At 33.1% G+C, this 16,740-nt stretch overlaps 2 protein-coding genes across 2 annotated transcripts; both read left to right on the top strand.

Moving 5' to 3' along the window:
* Positions 1 to 594: 594 nt before the first annotated feature.
* On the top strand, positions 595 to 3,643 carry LOC115976782 (serine/threonine-protein kinase D6PK). The gene is made up of 2 exons (XM_031098272.1): positions 595 to 1,769; positions 2,659 to 3,643. The coding sequence occupies exons 1-2, from the start codon at positions 1,084 to 1,086 to the stop codon at positions 3,524 to 3,526; spliced, it is 1,554 nt and encodes a 517-aa protein (XP_030954132.1). The 5' UTR covers positions 595 to 1,083; the 3' UTR covers positions 3,527 to 3,643.
* A 10,458-nt stretch (positions 3,644 to 14,101) lies between these two features.
* On the top strand, positions 14,102 to 16,024 carry LOC115976781 (7-deoxyloganetin glucosyltransferase-like). Its single transcript, XM_031098271.1, has 2 exons — positions 14,102 to 14,877; positions 14,968 to 16,024. Exons 1-2 carry the CDS (start codon positions 14,364 to 14,366, stop codon positions 15,897 to 15,899), a joined length of 1,446 nt encoding a protein of 481 aa, XP_030954131.1. The 5' UTR covers positions 14,102 to 14,363; the 3' UTR covers positions 15,900 to 16,024.
* The last annotated feature ends 716 nt before the right edge of the window (positions 16,025 to 16,740 follow it).

The following is a 16,740-nucleotide window of genomic DNA, read 5'->3' as shown; positions in this document are numbered from 1 at the left end:
CAATACTGTTTAGGTTCGTCGCAAAATCGGGTCCTTACAACAACTTACCACCTAAAATTTGTTGTAAAAATATTATCTTATATTTCTCTGGGCATAAAATGTAAACTTTAACCAATGACAATAAATATTCCAAATTTCTCTATTTAACAAATTTAACTAAAATAATAATAATTTAACCAATGCTCTAAAATTTTGGTTCTTGGGAATATCCAATGGAGTCCACAATCCACAACTTACTGCCTACCATACAAAACACCCTCTCCTTAAAAACCATCAACCTTTCCTTCTCAAAAAAAAAGTAATAACTTTTGCATTCTAAACTTACTGTTGATCTGACATATGAGCTTTCATATCAATGACGAGTACATTAACAATAATTTTCACAACAGTTCAATTAACATCAAATCTATAATGTATACAATAATTTTTGTAATAATTAATAAATTTTTACTAATTTTTATTTGGGTTGGCAAACTTTTGCCTACTAATAATAACTCATAGCGTTGTAAAAATTTTAATGGAATTTCAGCCAATATTCATAGTTTATCCCCCAACAAGGCAACAACTCATACCATGATGTACCTCTTTCTAGCTACAAATCCAAAACCCCAAAGTAACGGTATTGGCTGGGGAGGGGTTTTAACTTTTGAACATGTTCGTTTAGAAAAACTGAAAGGCTTTTGTCATCCTCGTAAACAGGGACTCTCTCTGTCTCTCTCTCTCTCTCTGATTCTCTTTCTGCGTTTTGTCTCTAAGCTGTAACATTTTCTAGGACAGTGCAAGAGAGAAATGGACTCAAAACCCAACTCATTACTCATTGGTTCTCTCACTCACTCTCACTCTCTCATCCCCTCATTTCAAATTTGAATACCCTTTTTCACCCTTTCCTTTTGGGTCTCTACGCTCAGCTCTCTTCACGCCCGCGTCTCTCTCGCCCTTCTTTGACCACCTCGGTCTCACCCCCACCCACCTTGACCTCATCATCCTCTCACATTTTAAACACAACAAAATCCCTTCTCTTAGACCTTTCATCAAACACTTTTTAAAAAACTTAAAAATCCCTTATATCTCTTTCCCTCAGGCATGGATAAACCAGTCCATAATAGTGAAAATAATGGCACCCAATCCATCACTAGCAACCTTCAAGACCTTAGTTTCAATGCCAGTGTTAGCACCAGTCTTTGTAGCAGTACAGTTTCTGGGTCTGATATCAGCGTGAGTAGCAGCAACATGAGCAATGCCAGCACTGTTGAGGCTCACAAGAATGCTGAACCTGTCGTGGACTGTGAGGAAAGTGAGATAAGCAGTTTGAGTTATGCAAGTAAATCTAACAGCTTTGATGGAAATGAATCAAGCTTTAGGAGTTTTCACCCTTCAAAGCCTCACAAAGGCAATGATATTAGATGGGATGCCATTCAGTGTTTAAAAGCTAAAGATGGGGACTTGGGTATAGGGAATTTCAGGCTTTTGAAGAAGCTTGGATGTGGAGATATTGGGAGTGTGTATTTGGCTGAGTTAAGAGGGATGGGTTGCTTGTTTGCAATGAAAGTTATGGATAAGGCAATGTTGGCTGGAAGGAAGAAGCTTGTGAGAGCTCAGACTGAGAGGGATATATTGGGTTTGTTGGACCATCCATTCCTTCCAACCCTTTATTCTCATTTTGAGACTGACAAGTTTTCTTGCTTGTTAATGGAGTTTTGCAGCGGTGGTGATCTTCACACTCTCCGGCAACGCCAGCCGGGCAAGCATTTTGCGGAGCAGGTAGCAAGGTTAGTCGTAAACTTTGAAATTCCCATTTGTTTCTTTTTGTTTATCTGATGAATATTGTTTTTGTTTGTGTTAAGTTGTGATGAAACAGTGTTAATTAGGATAGATGCTACTGAAAAATACTAGTTTGTGACTTTGTGGAACTAGAAAGAGAGAGGGAAACAAGTACTTGTCTATTGTATGCATTAGTTTTCGATAATTAGGGAAAAGAATGCCGGTGGTATTACGTGTTACAGCTGTATGCAACACTGTTCTCATATGCTTGTGCAGATGGGTCTCAGTCTCATACAGTCATACATATGTGAGAGGGGGTACAAATGCATGACTGTATGAGCTGTGACAATGAATCTTGAATGATTGCTGAGAGGTAGCAGAAATCATGGGTGTACTTGTGATAGTGATGGGCCTTGTTTATTGTACGCATTAAATCTAACTTCTCCTGACCTTAGTTATGAGTTCCACATTCAGTATTAGAATGTGAATTCTTGAATAACCACGGGTACTTCAATGCTGGAATATCCTTTGATGATATTGTTTATACTCCTATTTAGCATCTCATTATGGAACTCTAGTGGACATTAAGAAAGTTGGTGATTTGTAGGGTATAGTTATCAACTAAACTCAGATTAATGAACTATGCTTTGCTAATAATGTCATTTTAGTTTGCCCAAGCATCCTTAGCACCATCCTCATGCACTCTAGGCTTGTTTATGTTCAAAATTTCTGATTATAAAAGACAAAAGGTGTATGGTAAGAGACTGTTCAATAAATTAAAGTAAATGGTTTCCCTGGGTTATTTGTGAGTTTTCCAACTTGAGTTAAGAGGATGCAAATATTTACCATGTCACTAATCAAGAAAAATTTGTCTGATATTCTCTTTTGCCCTTGCAGATTTTATGCTTCTGAAGTGCTTCTTGCGCTTGAGTATTTACACATGATGGGAGTGGTGTACAGGGACTTAAAGCCTGAAAATGTATTGGTAAGGGAGGATGGGCACATCATGCTCTCTGATTTTGACTTATCCTTAAGATGCTATGTGAATCCCACCCTTGTTCAATCCAGTGTAGATCCATCATGCCGGATATCTTCTTACTGTATTCAGCCATCATGCATTGATCCAGCTTGCAAATTACCCGTTTGTGTGGGGCCTTCTTGCTTACAACCTTCTTGCTTTAAGCCTAGATTTTTCAATTCCAAAATGACAAAGGCAAGGAGTGAGAGAATGACAAATGCAGATTCACTTCCTGTACTAATTGCAGAGCCAACTAGCGCTCGCTCTATGTCATTTGTTGGAACACATGAATATTTAGCCCCTGAGATAATTAGAGGGGATGGTCATGGGAGTGCTGTCGATTGGTGGACATTTGGTATTTTCTTGTATGAGTTACTACATGGGAGGACACCCTTTAAAGGCAATGGAAACCGCGAGACATTATTCAATGTTGTTGGTCAACCACTAAAATTTCCGGACGGATCAAGTATCAGCTTTGCAGCTAAGGATTTGATCCGGGGCCTGCTTGTAAAGGACCCACAAAAGAGACTAGGATTCAAAAGAGGTGCCACTGAGATCAAACAGCATCCCTTCTTTGAAAGTGTTAATTGGGCTCTCATTCGTAGTACTCACCCTCCAGAAATTCCAAAACCAATTGATCTTGCATTTTTGAACAACGCATTCAAGTCATCAGTGCCTCCCAATGACAAGGGTGCTACTGATTCAGATAGCTCATCTGGTCCTTACTTAGATTTTGAATTTTTTTAATGACTACTAGTAGCCAAAGCAAAAAAGAGGTAATGGTTATCCCTGAGGAAGATTTTTTTTCATCTTGTCAATGAAATGTTATTCCTTTACATGATTATACCCTTTTTCCTCATAAAATTAGATATTTGTGGTTCTTTTTCTTGCTTTCTAGTCTCTATTGTATGGCACATGGATGATGAATTTGAACTCACATGAATCCTTTCCAAATACTTTAAAAAAAGGGGAGAAAAGAAATAAAGGGACCTGAAAATGAAGCTGACATTTGTTGAGTATGATTTTCATCCCCTAGCTTTTGTGAATCTTTTAGAAGAAGGGTTCCAAAGGTAGTCCTTTAATGGTGGGTCTCAAGCCCTTTTTGTGATTCTCCCTTTTGCATGATCACAATTTGTCTGAAATGAGGCCCTCAAAATTTTTAAGCTTTGTCCAAATGAACTTTTGTAAAAAGGCAAATTTGATTTAGACAACACATAAAAAAAAGTTATACTGTGTTGTGGGACTTTGAATGCACCCGACCATGAGAAAATGTGGTATCCCTGTCGCATAGGTCTTTAACAATGAGGGATTCTGCTTCCTTGAATTCTTCCAAGAAAGTGCATTATTCCTCTGCAATTACAGGCTTTTTATCAAAATGATACTTTAATCATAGTGTTCTTTCCTGGTCAGGGGTATCGAAATTAGTATGATGGTGATTAGTGAGGAATGATTGAGGCTTGACTACTAATATGACAAAGAAATTGCATGTAAAATTATATGAAGGAAATGATGCATTTGCCAATATTCTTATGCGTACATGTTCCCTTCATACATATTTTCACTGTCAATCAGTTTTAATTCTTGACAGCACTGAGACAAACCAGGCCTAGTTGATCTCAACTTAACAATTCTTTTCCAACTACTTTATGCAGATTCTTTAGTCAGTCAGCTCTAGAAATCTAGTCTAGACCGACGTATATTCATAAACCGTAAAAATAAAAAATAAAAAAATCTCTGGAAGAATGGAAGGTTAAATTACTCCCAATCACAACTTTTTTCATATCTGTAAAGGTGGAATGTTGTGATTCTAGCAGCATTACTTTAACATGAGTTTACTATAACACCATTTTTATTATAAATCAACCACAACAGTTATTAGCAATTGTGGAAAGGAAAGCAAGCTCGGTTGCATGCACTAGCCAAGTTTGCTGCTTGTCAAAAAATTTTGTAATAATTCCTTATGTTTTATGAGATATTTTCATTTTAGCACCCCCCCCCCCCAAAAAAAAAAAGGCTTTTATATTTTACTTGAGAACTACTAAAATTTATATATAAGTCTAAATTTGTTTTCCGCATTAAACCTGAAAGTTCAAAGTTTCTTCAACAAGGTATAAATTCATAAATATATATTAATAGGGGTGTGGGCGTAAGGGAGTACACCTTGGCCGAGTAGACCATGGCGGAGAAAAATAGAGTCGCCACCTAAATTAGGTCTAGGAACCATATTGGGACTTTTGGGCCAATCACTTACATGCATAGGTCTTCATACCAATTTTATGGGTACAGCTTGAGAAGGTGTTAGACACCCAAGACTATCCGACTTGTGGGCTGGCCTCCATTATGTGTTACTAGACCATATTTAATTGAAGAGTTTATTAAGAGAGTCATAATCCTTAACCTGAACATAATAAATCATGCACTTAAGGAAATAACACACACAACATATTAAAGATCACATCACAATATAAAAGGAAACAAATAAAACACAATCAAAGATATACTAAAAAGGAAAAGATAACAATTAAATCACAAACATGGCAAAAAGATTCAAACAAACATGAAAAATAATTAAACATAAATAATTAACCTAAAACAGAGTCAAACATAATCAAATAACATGTGAAAAATGATTAAAACAAATAAAAACAAGATTTTGCCTAATATGGGTTCAGGGTGCGTACGTATACTCAACTATGCATACGCATGGTTAAACCATGCGCATGCATACTCAAAGATGCATACGCATCCTTTAACTTAGATTCGAAAAATTATATTTTTACAGATTTAATTATTTAAAGATATAAACATAGAAATCAAATAAGCATGTTAGAACCCTAAATGCTAAACTAACATAAAGGAAACAAAACAAAGTATCAACATAAATAAATAACCACAAGCAAACCAAATAAATATCCTAAACACACATAAAATAAATAACATGTTAAACTTTACATAGAACTAAAATAATATAACAAGAACAACTAAAACATGGATAAAAAGATCATAACATCAATCAAATATGGTAAGAACACTTAAGATAGCATCAAACAAAGAATCATGTGAATCCTATGTAGCAAAGTGACAAATCATAGGAAAGAGACCCACCTTGCTTTAGAATCACAAATTTGAGATTGTTTAACTGATCCCTCAGTGTCTACAACACAAAGATTAGATTGAGGTAATAAGAATAATTAAAGAACACAACAATAGTTAGTAATCACAACTCAAGAACAAAAGGTTTTGAAAAGGTTTTAGAAAAAAACTTGGAAAACAAGTTTTATGCCTTAAAACTAGCTAAAGAGAGGTTTTAATTTTGTAAAAAAAACGTGCTAAGGTGCTGCCCTAGGGTTTTGAAAAGAGAAAATAGGGTTTTAGAGAAGATGGAGGCCAAAAAATCACTAACTCTAGCTAGGGTCTTGATTGGAAACATAAGATGAGTATTTATAAGTTAAAATTAGGGTTTTCAGGGCTTTTTAATGGTCTTTAGACGTACCCAAGGGTCTAGGGGCTGGCCCAGATTAAAGAATGATATTTTGGGCTCTTAAAAATGAAGTTCCTCTACCCAAAAAATCAACCTGCATACGCATCTTTTGAGGGTGCACACGAACCCTTAATTCATGCATAAGCATGCCCTAATTCTTGACAATTTTGATGGTCCAACTTCAAACAGTCATAATTTACTCAATATAAATCTAAATTAGGCAAAATTTATGTTAAAATTGAAGCTAGGATTTCTACTTTTCAATGAAATAAACCTTACTCAAAAATTATTTGTAGATCAAAAGGTAAGATCAAAACAGTGAGCAAATGTCATTTTTCAAAATTATTTTCAACGCGATTTGAGCACTTTTGAGTTGTGATTACTTCAAAACTATTGTGAACTATTTAAATACCCTTGGTTGACATATGTTAAGCTCATCATTCGAGCCAGAGATCAAAATTTATTAATGGGTACAAAATAAGGTATCTACAAGGGGTCAGAATTTGTGTTCACGTATCGTGTTGACTCATGAGTATTCAATTATGTAAGGTTCAATGTAATGTGCATTGTTAAGCCTTGTGGAGTTTATGATGTGGATTGTTGAATCCATGAAAAAGACCCAAGAACGATTTGAGGAAAGAACATTTTATAGATTTTCAACACCTCTCAACACCTTTCAATCAATCGAGAATCACGTATCCTAATTCTAATATGGCCTAGTAATTCGTCTGTTTCAACTCTAATTCATGCCCAACATGCTAGACTATATAAGGACACATTATGGATGATCAAAACAAGAGAGAAAGAGCACTTTGCCACACAAATAAAGTTTCAAACCTATTTCTCTCTATTTTCACTATCAAATTTAAGTGCAAGAAGAAAATCTAAAGACAGTATACTTGAAGATTGGTGATCAGGGCTAAAGTGTTACCACAAACTTCCTGATGTAAAATAAAATTTCAAGAGGTTTTTGGAGTCAATTAGAAGTTTCGGTCATAAACACAAGTGTGTCATCCATGAAGGCATCCATGTATTGAAGAGTTCAAAGTTTTTGTAGTAGAAGGTTTCTACTGTAAGCTCATCTATGGTTTGTAGAGTCTAAGTATAAAGGTTTTATACTAAATTGTAAAACTTCTCTTAATATAGTGCATTGTCTTTTTGGGGAAGGGTTCCCCCATAATGGGTTTTTCCTTATATAATTTTCCTTGGGTTTTCCACTTCATCACCATATTAATGCCTCCATTGTGATTGATTTTATGCTATTAGTGTCACCATATTTGGTATGCCATATAATATATGTTCTAACAGTCACATGCATAATTGATAATTTGGCCTAACCAGATAAATTTGAATAACTTTGTTAATTTATTGTGAAATCAAAAACCGGAATCTAAAGGCCCTTTTGGTAATATTGTTCTAGTAACGTTGTTTAACTCTTGTGGAAATACATGTTATGTTGTTTAAACAATGAAAACTATTGTTCAAACAACATTAACAAACAAGCCCTAAATAACTCAACAAACTAATAGGTCAACACAAACACAACATGCTTATTAATCATGTTAAGAACCCTTGACCCTAATACAACCTATTTATTAAACAAGTAACACGACACGACTTGCATAACTTGTTTGATAAATAGGATGTATTATGGTAAATATGGATTAACACGACCCATTAGATTAATAAGTCATGTAACCAGCTAAACATGTTTTTGTGACAAATAATTTGTCAGCAATATTCTCATATTTCATCGAATGTATGCAATAAATCTAAATTCCACTCAAATTAACCATTAAAATATGATTGCTTTCAAAAAAAAAAAACTAAAATATGATTAAAACCATAAATCTATAAAATAAAATAAAAAATAAAAAAAAGGAAATAATTGTCTTTCTTAAAAATGATTTACAAACTCCAAAAGAGATTTGATTCATAGTTGTCCAAGACTCCAAGTTTCATGTTGAAGTTCAACCAAATCACCTTCTTCATCATCTAAGTCAATTTCATCAATAGGTTCACAAATCTTTCATGAATTTTGATTTTCATAATTTTTATTATAGTTTCTCCTTGGTTTTCACAATAGGCTCTGACGGAGTGTGGACATGGACAAAAAGTCCAATAATTTTCATATGTTTGAGACTTTATAAAGGAAATGAAATGGAAAGAATGGCAAAAAATACACTTTACACCCTATAACTTTAATCGATTATCATTTTAGTCCATTAGATTTAAAATCGCCATTAAATTCTATTAACTTTGATAACATGATCACTTTAGTCCTTATGTTCATTGCCATTAGAAAATTTCCGTTAACTCCCTTAAGACAAAGTTGTTTGACATTTTTAATATTAAAAAAACAATTTGAGAGGTTATTTTTTAATTTATTTAAATGAAAAAAATAAATATGTTTAAACTTAGCAGACTAAAATGACAAATTATTCAAAGTTAATGGAATGAAATGACAATTTTTAAATTTAGTGGACTAAAATGACAAATTGATCAAAGTTATAAGATATAAATTGTATTTTTTTTTCTATTCTTTTCTATTCAGTAAAACATAATAGTGTTTTCTTTTATGATAAAATATTAATTTGTTGTCATGTATTTATAGAGGCACATGCATTTATTCTAAGTAAACACTTAAGAGGAATAAATTAGATTCTCTAATGAAATATAAACTTTTAGCTACATTGAATTTAATTGTCATTGGAAAAAATAATACAGTTAGTATTTTATTGCTCAATGCAACAAGGTGTTTGAATTTAATTGGAAAACCTATTCTTTTTCTAAGATTTATATTTTAAAAATTATTTTTTTGGGAATATGACATTCTTGCTCATGTTAATTACCCAACAACAATTGAAGAAAAAACTAGCAAATCACAAAAGCAAATTTAATTATGAGTCCGAATTTGGTAAGGATGGGGTGTAAAACTCATATTTTACACCATTCAATAAGTGATTGTCACATCAACATTTTACATAAAATTTAATACATCCTACCATACCTAATAATATCTCAATAAACTCCCAATTTGTATGGATTTATATATGAGTGTTAGAATTGATTGGGTGTAATTGTGCTTATTTTTGAATATATGATAAGATGATGTGACATATTGCGATAAAAGGGATAAAACATGGGTTTTACACCACATCCTTACAAAATTTAATCCTTTTAATTATACACGCTATAAAAAAATATCAAAAATAATTATGTGATTAAGTTAATCAAATGATACTAAATATTTGTAAGCTCATTCAAATAGTATGTTCATACTTGAATTATATTAATCATAATAATTCATATTTACTCACTTTTTAATGACTTGGAATATAACCAATTATCAAATATAATACTACCTAATGAATATGATATTTATACATAATGTATAAAAATAATTTTTTAACAAAATATTTTTGAAAGCTCAATAGTAAAACTATTATTGCTTGTTTAGACTCCCAAATTAAAACTTACAGCTAGATTGCTTTTATCCTACTTAACTAAATGCAGAATAAGAGTAAGTGTAACGTAATAAAATCGGATCAACTCCCTAAAGCATAAGCATATACAATAAACAATAAATGTAAAGCTTAAAGAGAAATGGAAGAGAGATGCAAACAACAAGATAACACCGAGACGTGTTATCGAAGAGGAAACTGAAATATTCAACGAAAAACCTCTCCACGGCCCTCCAAGCCGAAATGATCCACTAGTGAATAAAGTTGGAGTACAAGGATATCAAAAGGACCCTCCAAGCCTAATTTACCTACTATAATTGAACCCTCTAAGTTCCAACTACCAACGGACTTCACTGAGTCATTTCTTCACTAGTTATTAGTATCCCACAATGAGCTCCAAATTGCATCCACCAATCGATGACTTCTTCAAATGCTTCCCACATGCATCAAAACTTTTCTCAACACTCAGATTGGGTGAGGTAAGTGTTTGGGTTAAGAACCACTCAAGGATTTGTAATTGGAGAGATAGGAGTAGAGAAAAACTAAGAGAAATTGTGTAGATAATTATGGGTTTACAATCTCTAACTCTCAAGTATATTGCTAGGGTTTTTGCTCTGAAAGCCTCCTTATAATTTCGTGAGTAATGTGAGATTATATAGTGTGGGTAAAGAAATGAGGAAAGCACTCTTTAAAATCATTCAGACAGAGAGTTTCGCGGGTCACTCGCGGGTTGGCCAAGTCGCGAAGTGACTCGCGAAATACAACCTAGAAAGAAACTGTTTAGTTTCTAGCATGTGCTTCTCACTTGACTTTTTATAGGTTGTCCACTTGCGAGTCAGTTGTGAGCAAGTCTCAAACTTCACTGTCTTCACAATTCTTCACCAAACTCTCACACTCAACCCTTACATTAAATCCCAAAAACATACCGATAAAAGATTGACAGAATACAATCAAATTTGACATAGAATTAAAACCAACAAAACATAATTGAAAATCACAATTTTACAAATTTTATATGAACTTATAATATATTACACAAAATATCCATATACTAGTAAAAGAAATATCAAGACAAAATAAAGAAATCTATAGATAATATAATATAGATAAAACTTCTTTATTCAAGTGGTCATCTACATTACATTATAGATTTTTGGATATCTGTATCTCTCCATATCATAATTAAACACAGATTTATATATGTTATTTGAATCATTCTCGATAGTGCCAAACTATTTAATTGGCATAGGAGGATGACAAACTTGATTGGCAAGAGGAAGTGGCAATCTTGATTGAGTTTTAGAGGTTACACTGCTTGCCAAAAAAGTGTCGGCCACTTTACATTCATAACAACTGAAACTATATTACATATAATTTCGGTACGATGCATTCATTATCTAAAGTCATAACAACTTTAACTATATTATTAGTTTATTACATATAACAATGGTTCTTTATCATCTACTTTATGGCCTCCGCTCGGTAACCATTGTTTTTTATTATCAGAGCAAAACATCAATAGATATTTGGTGTAGATATTTGGTGTAGATGAGTTTGATACTGTAGACCTCTTATTTTATGTCTAGAAACTTTTCTACTTGAGCTATTTAAAACCCACTATATTACATATAATATTGGTGGTATGCATACATTGGCTAAAGTTGATACAAAATTAAAGAGCAGCTGCCGGTTATAATATGATGTTTTTTTTCTTAGGCCAAGTGATCTGTCATATATAAGTAATGCTAAGTCCACAGTATTTTTACAAAAAATCTTATTATGTGACAAACTATTGCTGATAGTCATTCTTTATTAAGAAAAAAGAGAAAAGGTTGCCTATTATGGTTATTTCTCATGTGCTTAGCGTAAGGAAATCAATACTATACCGAAAATCGTTTCAGTTTAATTAGGTTAATACTGATGTACTGCTTCGAGTTTATCGTTAAGTATTAAATATATGTGTGTGTATATATATATATATATATATATATTTTTTGTATATCCATCAGTCAAAGCCCATATAATTTGTTTACAATATTTAAAATTATCAAATCTTATCTTATTTAATAATTTAAACTCTAGCTAAAACGTGAATTCATTATACTAGTAATATATATTATATAATAGGTGAAAATACATTTTTGGTCCCCACATTTTGGGTTAATTCCTATTTGGTTTCTAAATTGATTTTACTACTAATGTAATCCCTAAAAATAAAAAATCTATTCTAACAGAAAAGTCTTTCATAGTAAACAGAATACATTGTTGGCATTTTAAATACTAACATGTCCATTAAAATAATATTAAAAAAATTATTTGGCATTTTAAAATGCCGTGTCAGTATTTAAGTTAATAATAAAAAAAAGTCAGGCAGAAAATTTAAACAAAAATTAAAAATAAACATTAATCTATTTTTTTTTCTTTTCATTTTTTTTTTCCCGTAAGAAAATTCATTTCTTCTTTCCCCAGTACATGAACTTCATGTTATTCCCCTCAAACGAACCAGCGAACCCAAAAATTTTCTTGGGAAACTAACACACAGAAAACCCAAAAAATTCAGCTCAAAAACAAAATCATAAATCTCAAAGCCCTCATTTTCTCAAACCCCAGCAAAATCATCAAATCCCAAAGCCACAAGCCCAGAAAGTTCAAAACCAGAAAATCATCAAATCCCAGAAGCCACAACCCACACTTCTTCAATCACCAAACTCGCTTTGAAACCCAGAGCCCGACCACCACACTTCTTAAATCACCACCCTCATTCAGTTAATCTTCAACCAAAACGCCACCTTGAACCCATTTCAACTTCACTGGTTTCGCATTGGGCTGCCGCCAGCCATGCCGTGACAGCAACCGAATCAATACAAGGCCGATCTGCAAGTCAAGAGTCAAGATCCAAATCAATGAAAGGCTGATCTGCCTCGTGACGGAGGTGGAGGACTGGCCAGATGGATGAGGAAGATGATGCGGCGGTGGAAGGCGTAGAGCTGAAGGCTGAAGCTCTTTGGTCTACAAATTATTTTTATTTTGATTTTTGGGATTTCAAGGGAATAATGGTTGATTGGCTTCAAAATGATTCAGATTTGGGTTCATCTCAAAAACAACTTGGATGTGGGCTTCGGCTATGTATGTGGGTTTTGGGAATTTGGTACAGATTAAGGTTATTTTCTTTCTACCAATGGTATTCTTTGTTGCTGGGTGTTCTTATTTGTTGAAGTTTCTTGTGAATATTGTTGTTTGCTGTGATGGGGTTTTGGGTGAGTAGAAAACGAGGTTTTTTTTTTTTTTTTTTTTTTTTTTTTTTTTTTTTTTTTTCTTTTTTTTTTTCGGGTTTTGGCTTTGTTACGGTATGGTTTTCTGGATTTTAGTTTTTTTTTTTTTTTTTTTGGGAGTTTCTTTGGTTGCTTTAAAAATTTCCCACCAAATGGAAAACTAGAACTAGAACTAAGTGCTTCAAAAATTCACGAAACATGGACAACTTACTTTAGTCGAAATTCATATTAAGTTATTAACATGTGAAATTAATCTGACATGTTCTAGAATGTTATTTAAATGTCAAAATATAACAGAAAAGGAAAAGACCGAAAGAGCAACAATGGAAAAGAAGACGGCAACAAGTGTATGTTTTGATTTGGGGAAGATCATTAAGAACAAGTTTCTTACCCAAAAAAGATAATAATGAAAAGTAAAAAATGTTTTTAATTTATTGTTTTTATAATTTCTTTTTTTTTTAATTTTTTACATGACTTTTTTTTAAAATTAAAATCCTAATGTGGCATTTAAAAAACACCAAATAATTTTTTAAATATTATTTTAATGGGCACATAAGGATCTAACACTAGCAATGCATTTCATTTGCTACATATGATTTTTCTGTTAGTGGATTGACGGTAATGACCAAAATAAAATTGATTTTTTTTTTTTAGGAACTACATTAGTAGCAAAATTATTTTAGAGATTAGAATAGAAATCGGTTCAAAATATAGAGACAAACCTATATAATATTCTCAGAAAAAATATTATATATATATAATATTTATAATAGAACTGATATTGATGCTTATAAAAAAAAATTTGATATTGATGTACGTATTAAATAATAATACTAAAATAGGTCTAAAATAGATAGTCTTAGTCATTGTACTTATAGTGTTAGGATACGTGGGCAAAGCACACAAATGGAATAAGTATTAAATAGTTATAATGTTATATTAAAAAAACAAAAGATGTAGAGTTTGAATTTTGGAGTGATGTTCACGTGGGTTGTCAGTGACTTGTCACTTGTCAAGCACACAAAAGGAAGAGAAAGTATATTATAAGATAAAATGAATGGGCATATATGCTTATTATGTGACAAACTATTGTCGGTAGTCATTCTTTATTAAGCAAAAAGAGAAAAAGTTGTCCATTATTAGAAAGAGTCAAAGAGTCTCATATGTTTGGTGTCCAAGGAAGAGAAGAGTCAAAGAGCAGCAACTGGATATTTCTCATATGTTTGGCGTCGGCATCCAAGGAAGAGAAGAGTCAAAGAGCAGCGGCTGGATATTTCTCATATGTTTGGCGTCCAAGGAAGCGAATGTATATATTATAAGACTAGGCATATGCATTTTGCATTCACACACACTACAGAACAAAGGAAATGGATTCAAAGACACAAGTAGCTCACAAGCCTCATGCAGTTTGTATTCCATACCCAGCTCAAAGTCACATGAAGGCAATGCTAAAGCTTTCAAAGCTTCTCCACCATGAAGGGTTTCATATAACCTTTGTGAACACTGAGTTCATCCACCAACGTCTTATGAAATCCAGAGATCTCAGCTCCTTAGATGGCTTGCCTGACTTTCGATTCGAAACCATTCCTGATGGCCTTCCTCCGTCAAATATCAACGCCTCCCAAGACATCCCTTCTCTTTGTGAATCCATTATGAACAACTTCTTGGCTCCATTTTCTGACCTCCTTGTAAAACTCAACAGTGCAACTTCAGATAATCCTCAAGTTACTTGTATTGTTTCAGATGCTATGGTGTTTACAATTACTGCTGCTCAAGAATTCAAAATCCCTGTTGTGTTGTTCTACCCTTTCTCTGCTTGCGGCGTAATGGGTACTCTGCAGCTTCCTTCTCTCAAGGACAAAGGCATCATACCTCTCAAAGGTGTAACAAAAAGTGCAAAATCCAATTGAAATCTTGCATTATTTTATTGTAATTAATCATTGTATGCTGAAAACTTTTTTGTCTTTACAGATGAGAGCTATCTGACAAATGGGTATCTTGACACAATTATAGACTGGATTCCTGGTATGAGAGACATACGATTGAGGGATCTTCCAAGCTTTGTACGAACCATTGATCCAAATGAAATTGTTTATAGATCTGTGGTTGATGCAGCAGAGAGAGCTCCTAGTGCTTCAGGGATTATTGTTCACACATTTGATGAGTTAGAGCAAGAAGTTTTGCATGCTCTCTCTAACATGTTTCCTCATGTATATGCTATTGGCCCTCTAGAACCACTACTCAATCACTTATCCAATGATCATTTGAAATCAATTGGGTATGGTTTATGGAAGGAAGAAACCGAGTGCCTCAATTGGCTTAATTCAAAGGCACCCAACTCAGTGATATATGTGAGTTTTGGTAGCATGGCTGTCATGACACCATCGCAATTAGTTGAGATTGGTTGGGGACTTGCAAATAGTAAGCACTCATTTTTGTGGATAATTAGGCCTGATTTAGTTGAAGGTGGATCAACAATTTTGTCACCTGAATTTCAGGAGCAAATTAAAGAAAGAGGTCTAATAACTAGTTGGTGCTCTCAAGAGGAAGTGCTAAACCACCCCTCAATTGGAGGGTTCTTGACACATAGCGGCTGGAATTCAACCATTGAAAGTGTATGCGCAGGAGTGCCAATGCTTTGCTTACCATTCTTTGCAGATCAACAAACAAATTGCAAGTATACTTGCAATGAATGGGCCATCGGCATGGAAATTGACTTTGATGTCAAAAGAGAGGAAGTAGAGAAGATGGTAAGAGAATTGTTGGAAGGAGATAAGGGAAAGAAAATGAAGAAAAAGGCCATGGAGTGGAAAAAATTGGCTGAAGAGGCCACAGGTCCACTTGGTTCCTCATCCATTAACTTAAAAAATTTGGTGAGTGAAGTGCTTTTATCAAAAGGCTAATGTACCATGTTACTCTCCTTAAGCTTAGGATCTGTTACTTCGCTTGTCTTTAGACTCTCTCTCAATTTGGTCTTCTTTTTTTAAAGTTACTTTTAATATTTTCTTGTTTTTTTTTTTTTTTTTCAAGGTTTGCCCTTTGTTGTTATTGTTAATGTTAATGTTATTTAATAATAAACTTAAGGTATTATATAAGATATAAACATTTAGATTTACTGCATTAGCACTCTCTAACTGAACTCAATTATATTACATCCTAAACATAGCATTGAAAAACAAAAGGACATTGGAAAAAATCAATAGCTCTACTGCTTTGATCTCTACTCGTTGCCAAAATATCAATGTTGTTGTTACCATATTTTATTGGATTTTAAATTTTAATGGAATTTAAGTCTTGTATAAAGAGATTAACCAAATTTCATACGCCCAAATTTTTTGTTGATTTCAATCAATTTTGATTGGATTAACCAAATTAACTAAGATTTACCTGAAATCTAATAATTTGAATCTTTAATTGAAGTAATTTGGTTCTGTATTAAATATCATGAAACTCCCTTCAGTCAAAAGTCAAGCTTGAAACATTCACTACTACAATTTTCTATTGAAATACATCATGGATTTTTCTATTTATGAAACATTGTCATGTGTTTATTTGTGGCTTGGCTAATCCCAAAATTTTGGACAAAAATGAACTCTTAACTGTCTTAATTTTTTTTTTATATATAATTTAGTAGTTATAACAATAGGTGAGGAGAGCCTCGAACTCTAATTCTTTTAATAAAGGATTTGTAATTTTTATATAACTAGTTGCTAACTCATGCAATGCACAAGTTTATATTATATT

Source organism: Quercus lobata, chromosome 2 (genome assembly GCF_001633185.2).
Source record: "Quercus lobata isolate SW786 chromosome 2, ValleyOak3.0 Primary Assembly, whole genome shotgun sequence".
Lineage (NCBI taxonomy): Eukaryota > Viridiplantae > Streptophyta > Magnoliopsida > Fagales > Fagaceae > Quercus > Quercus lobata.
The sequence above is the reverse complement of the archived record's forward strand: the minus strand, read 5'-3'. Positions and strand labels throughout refer to the sequence as shown.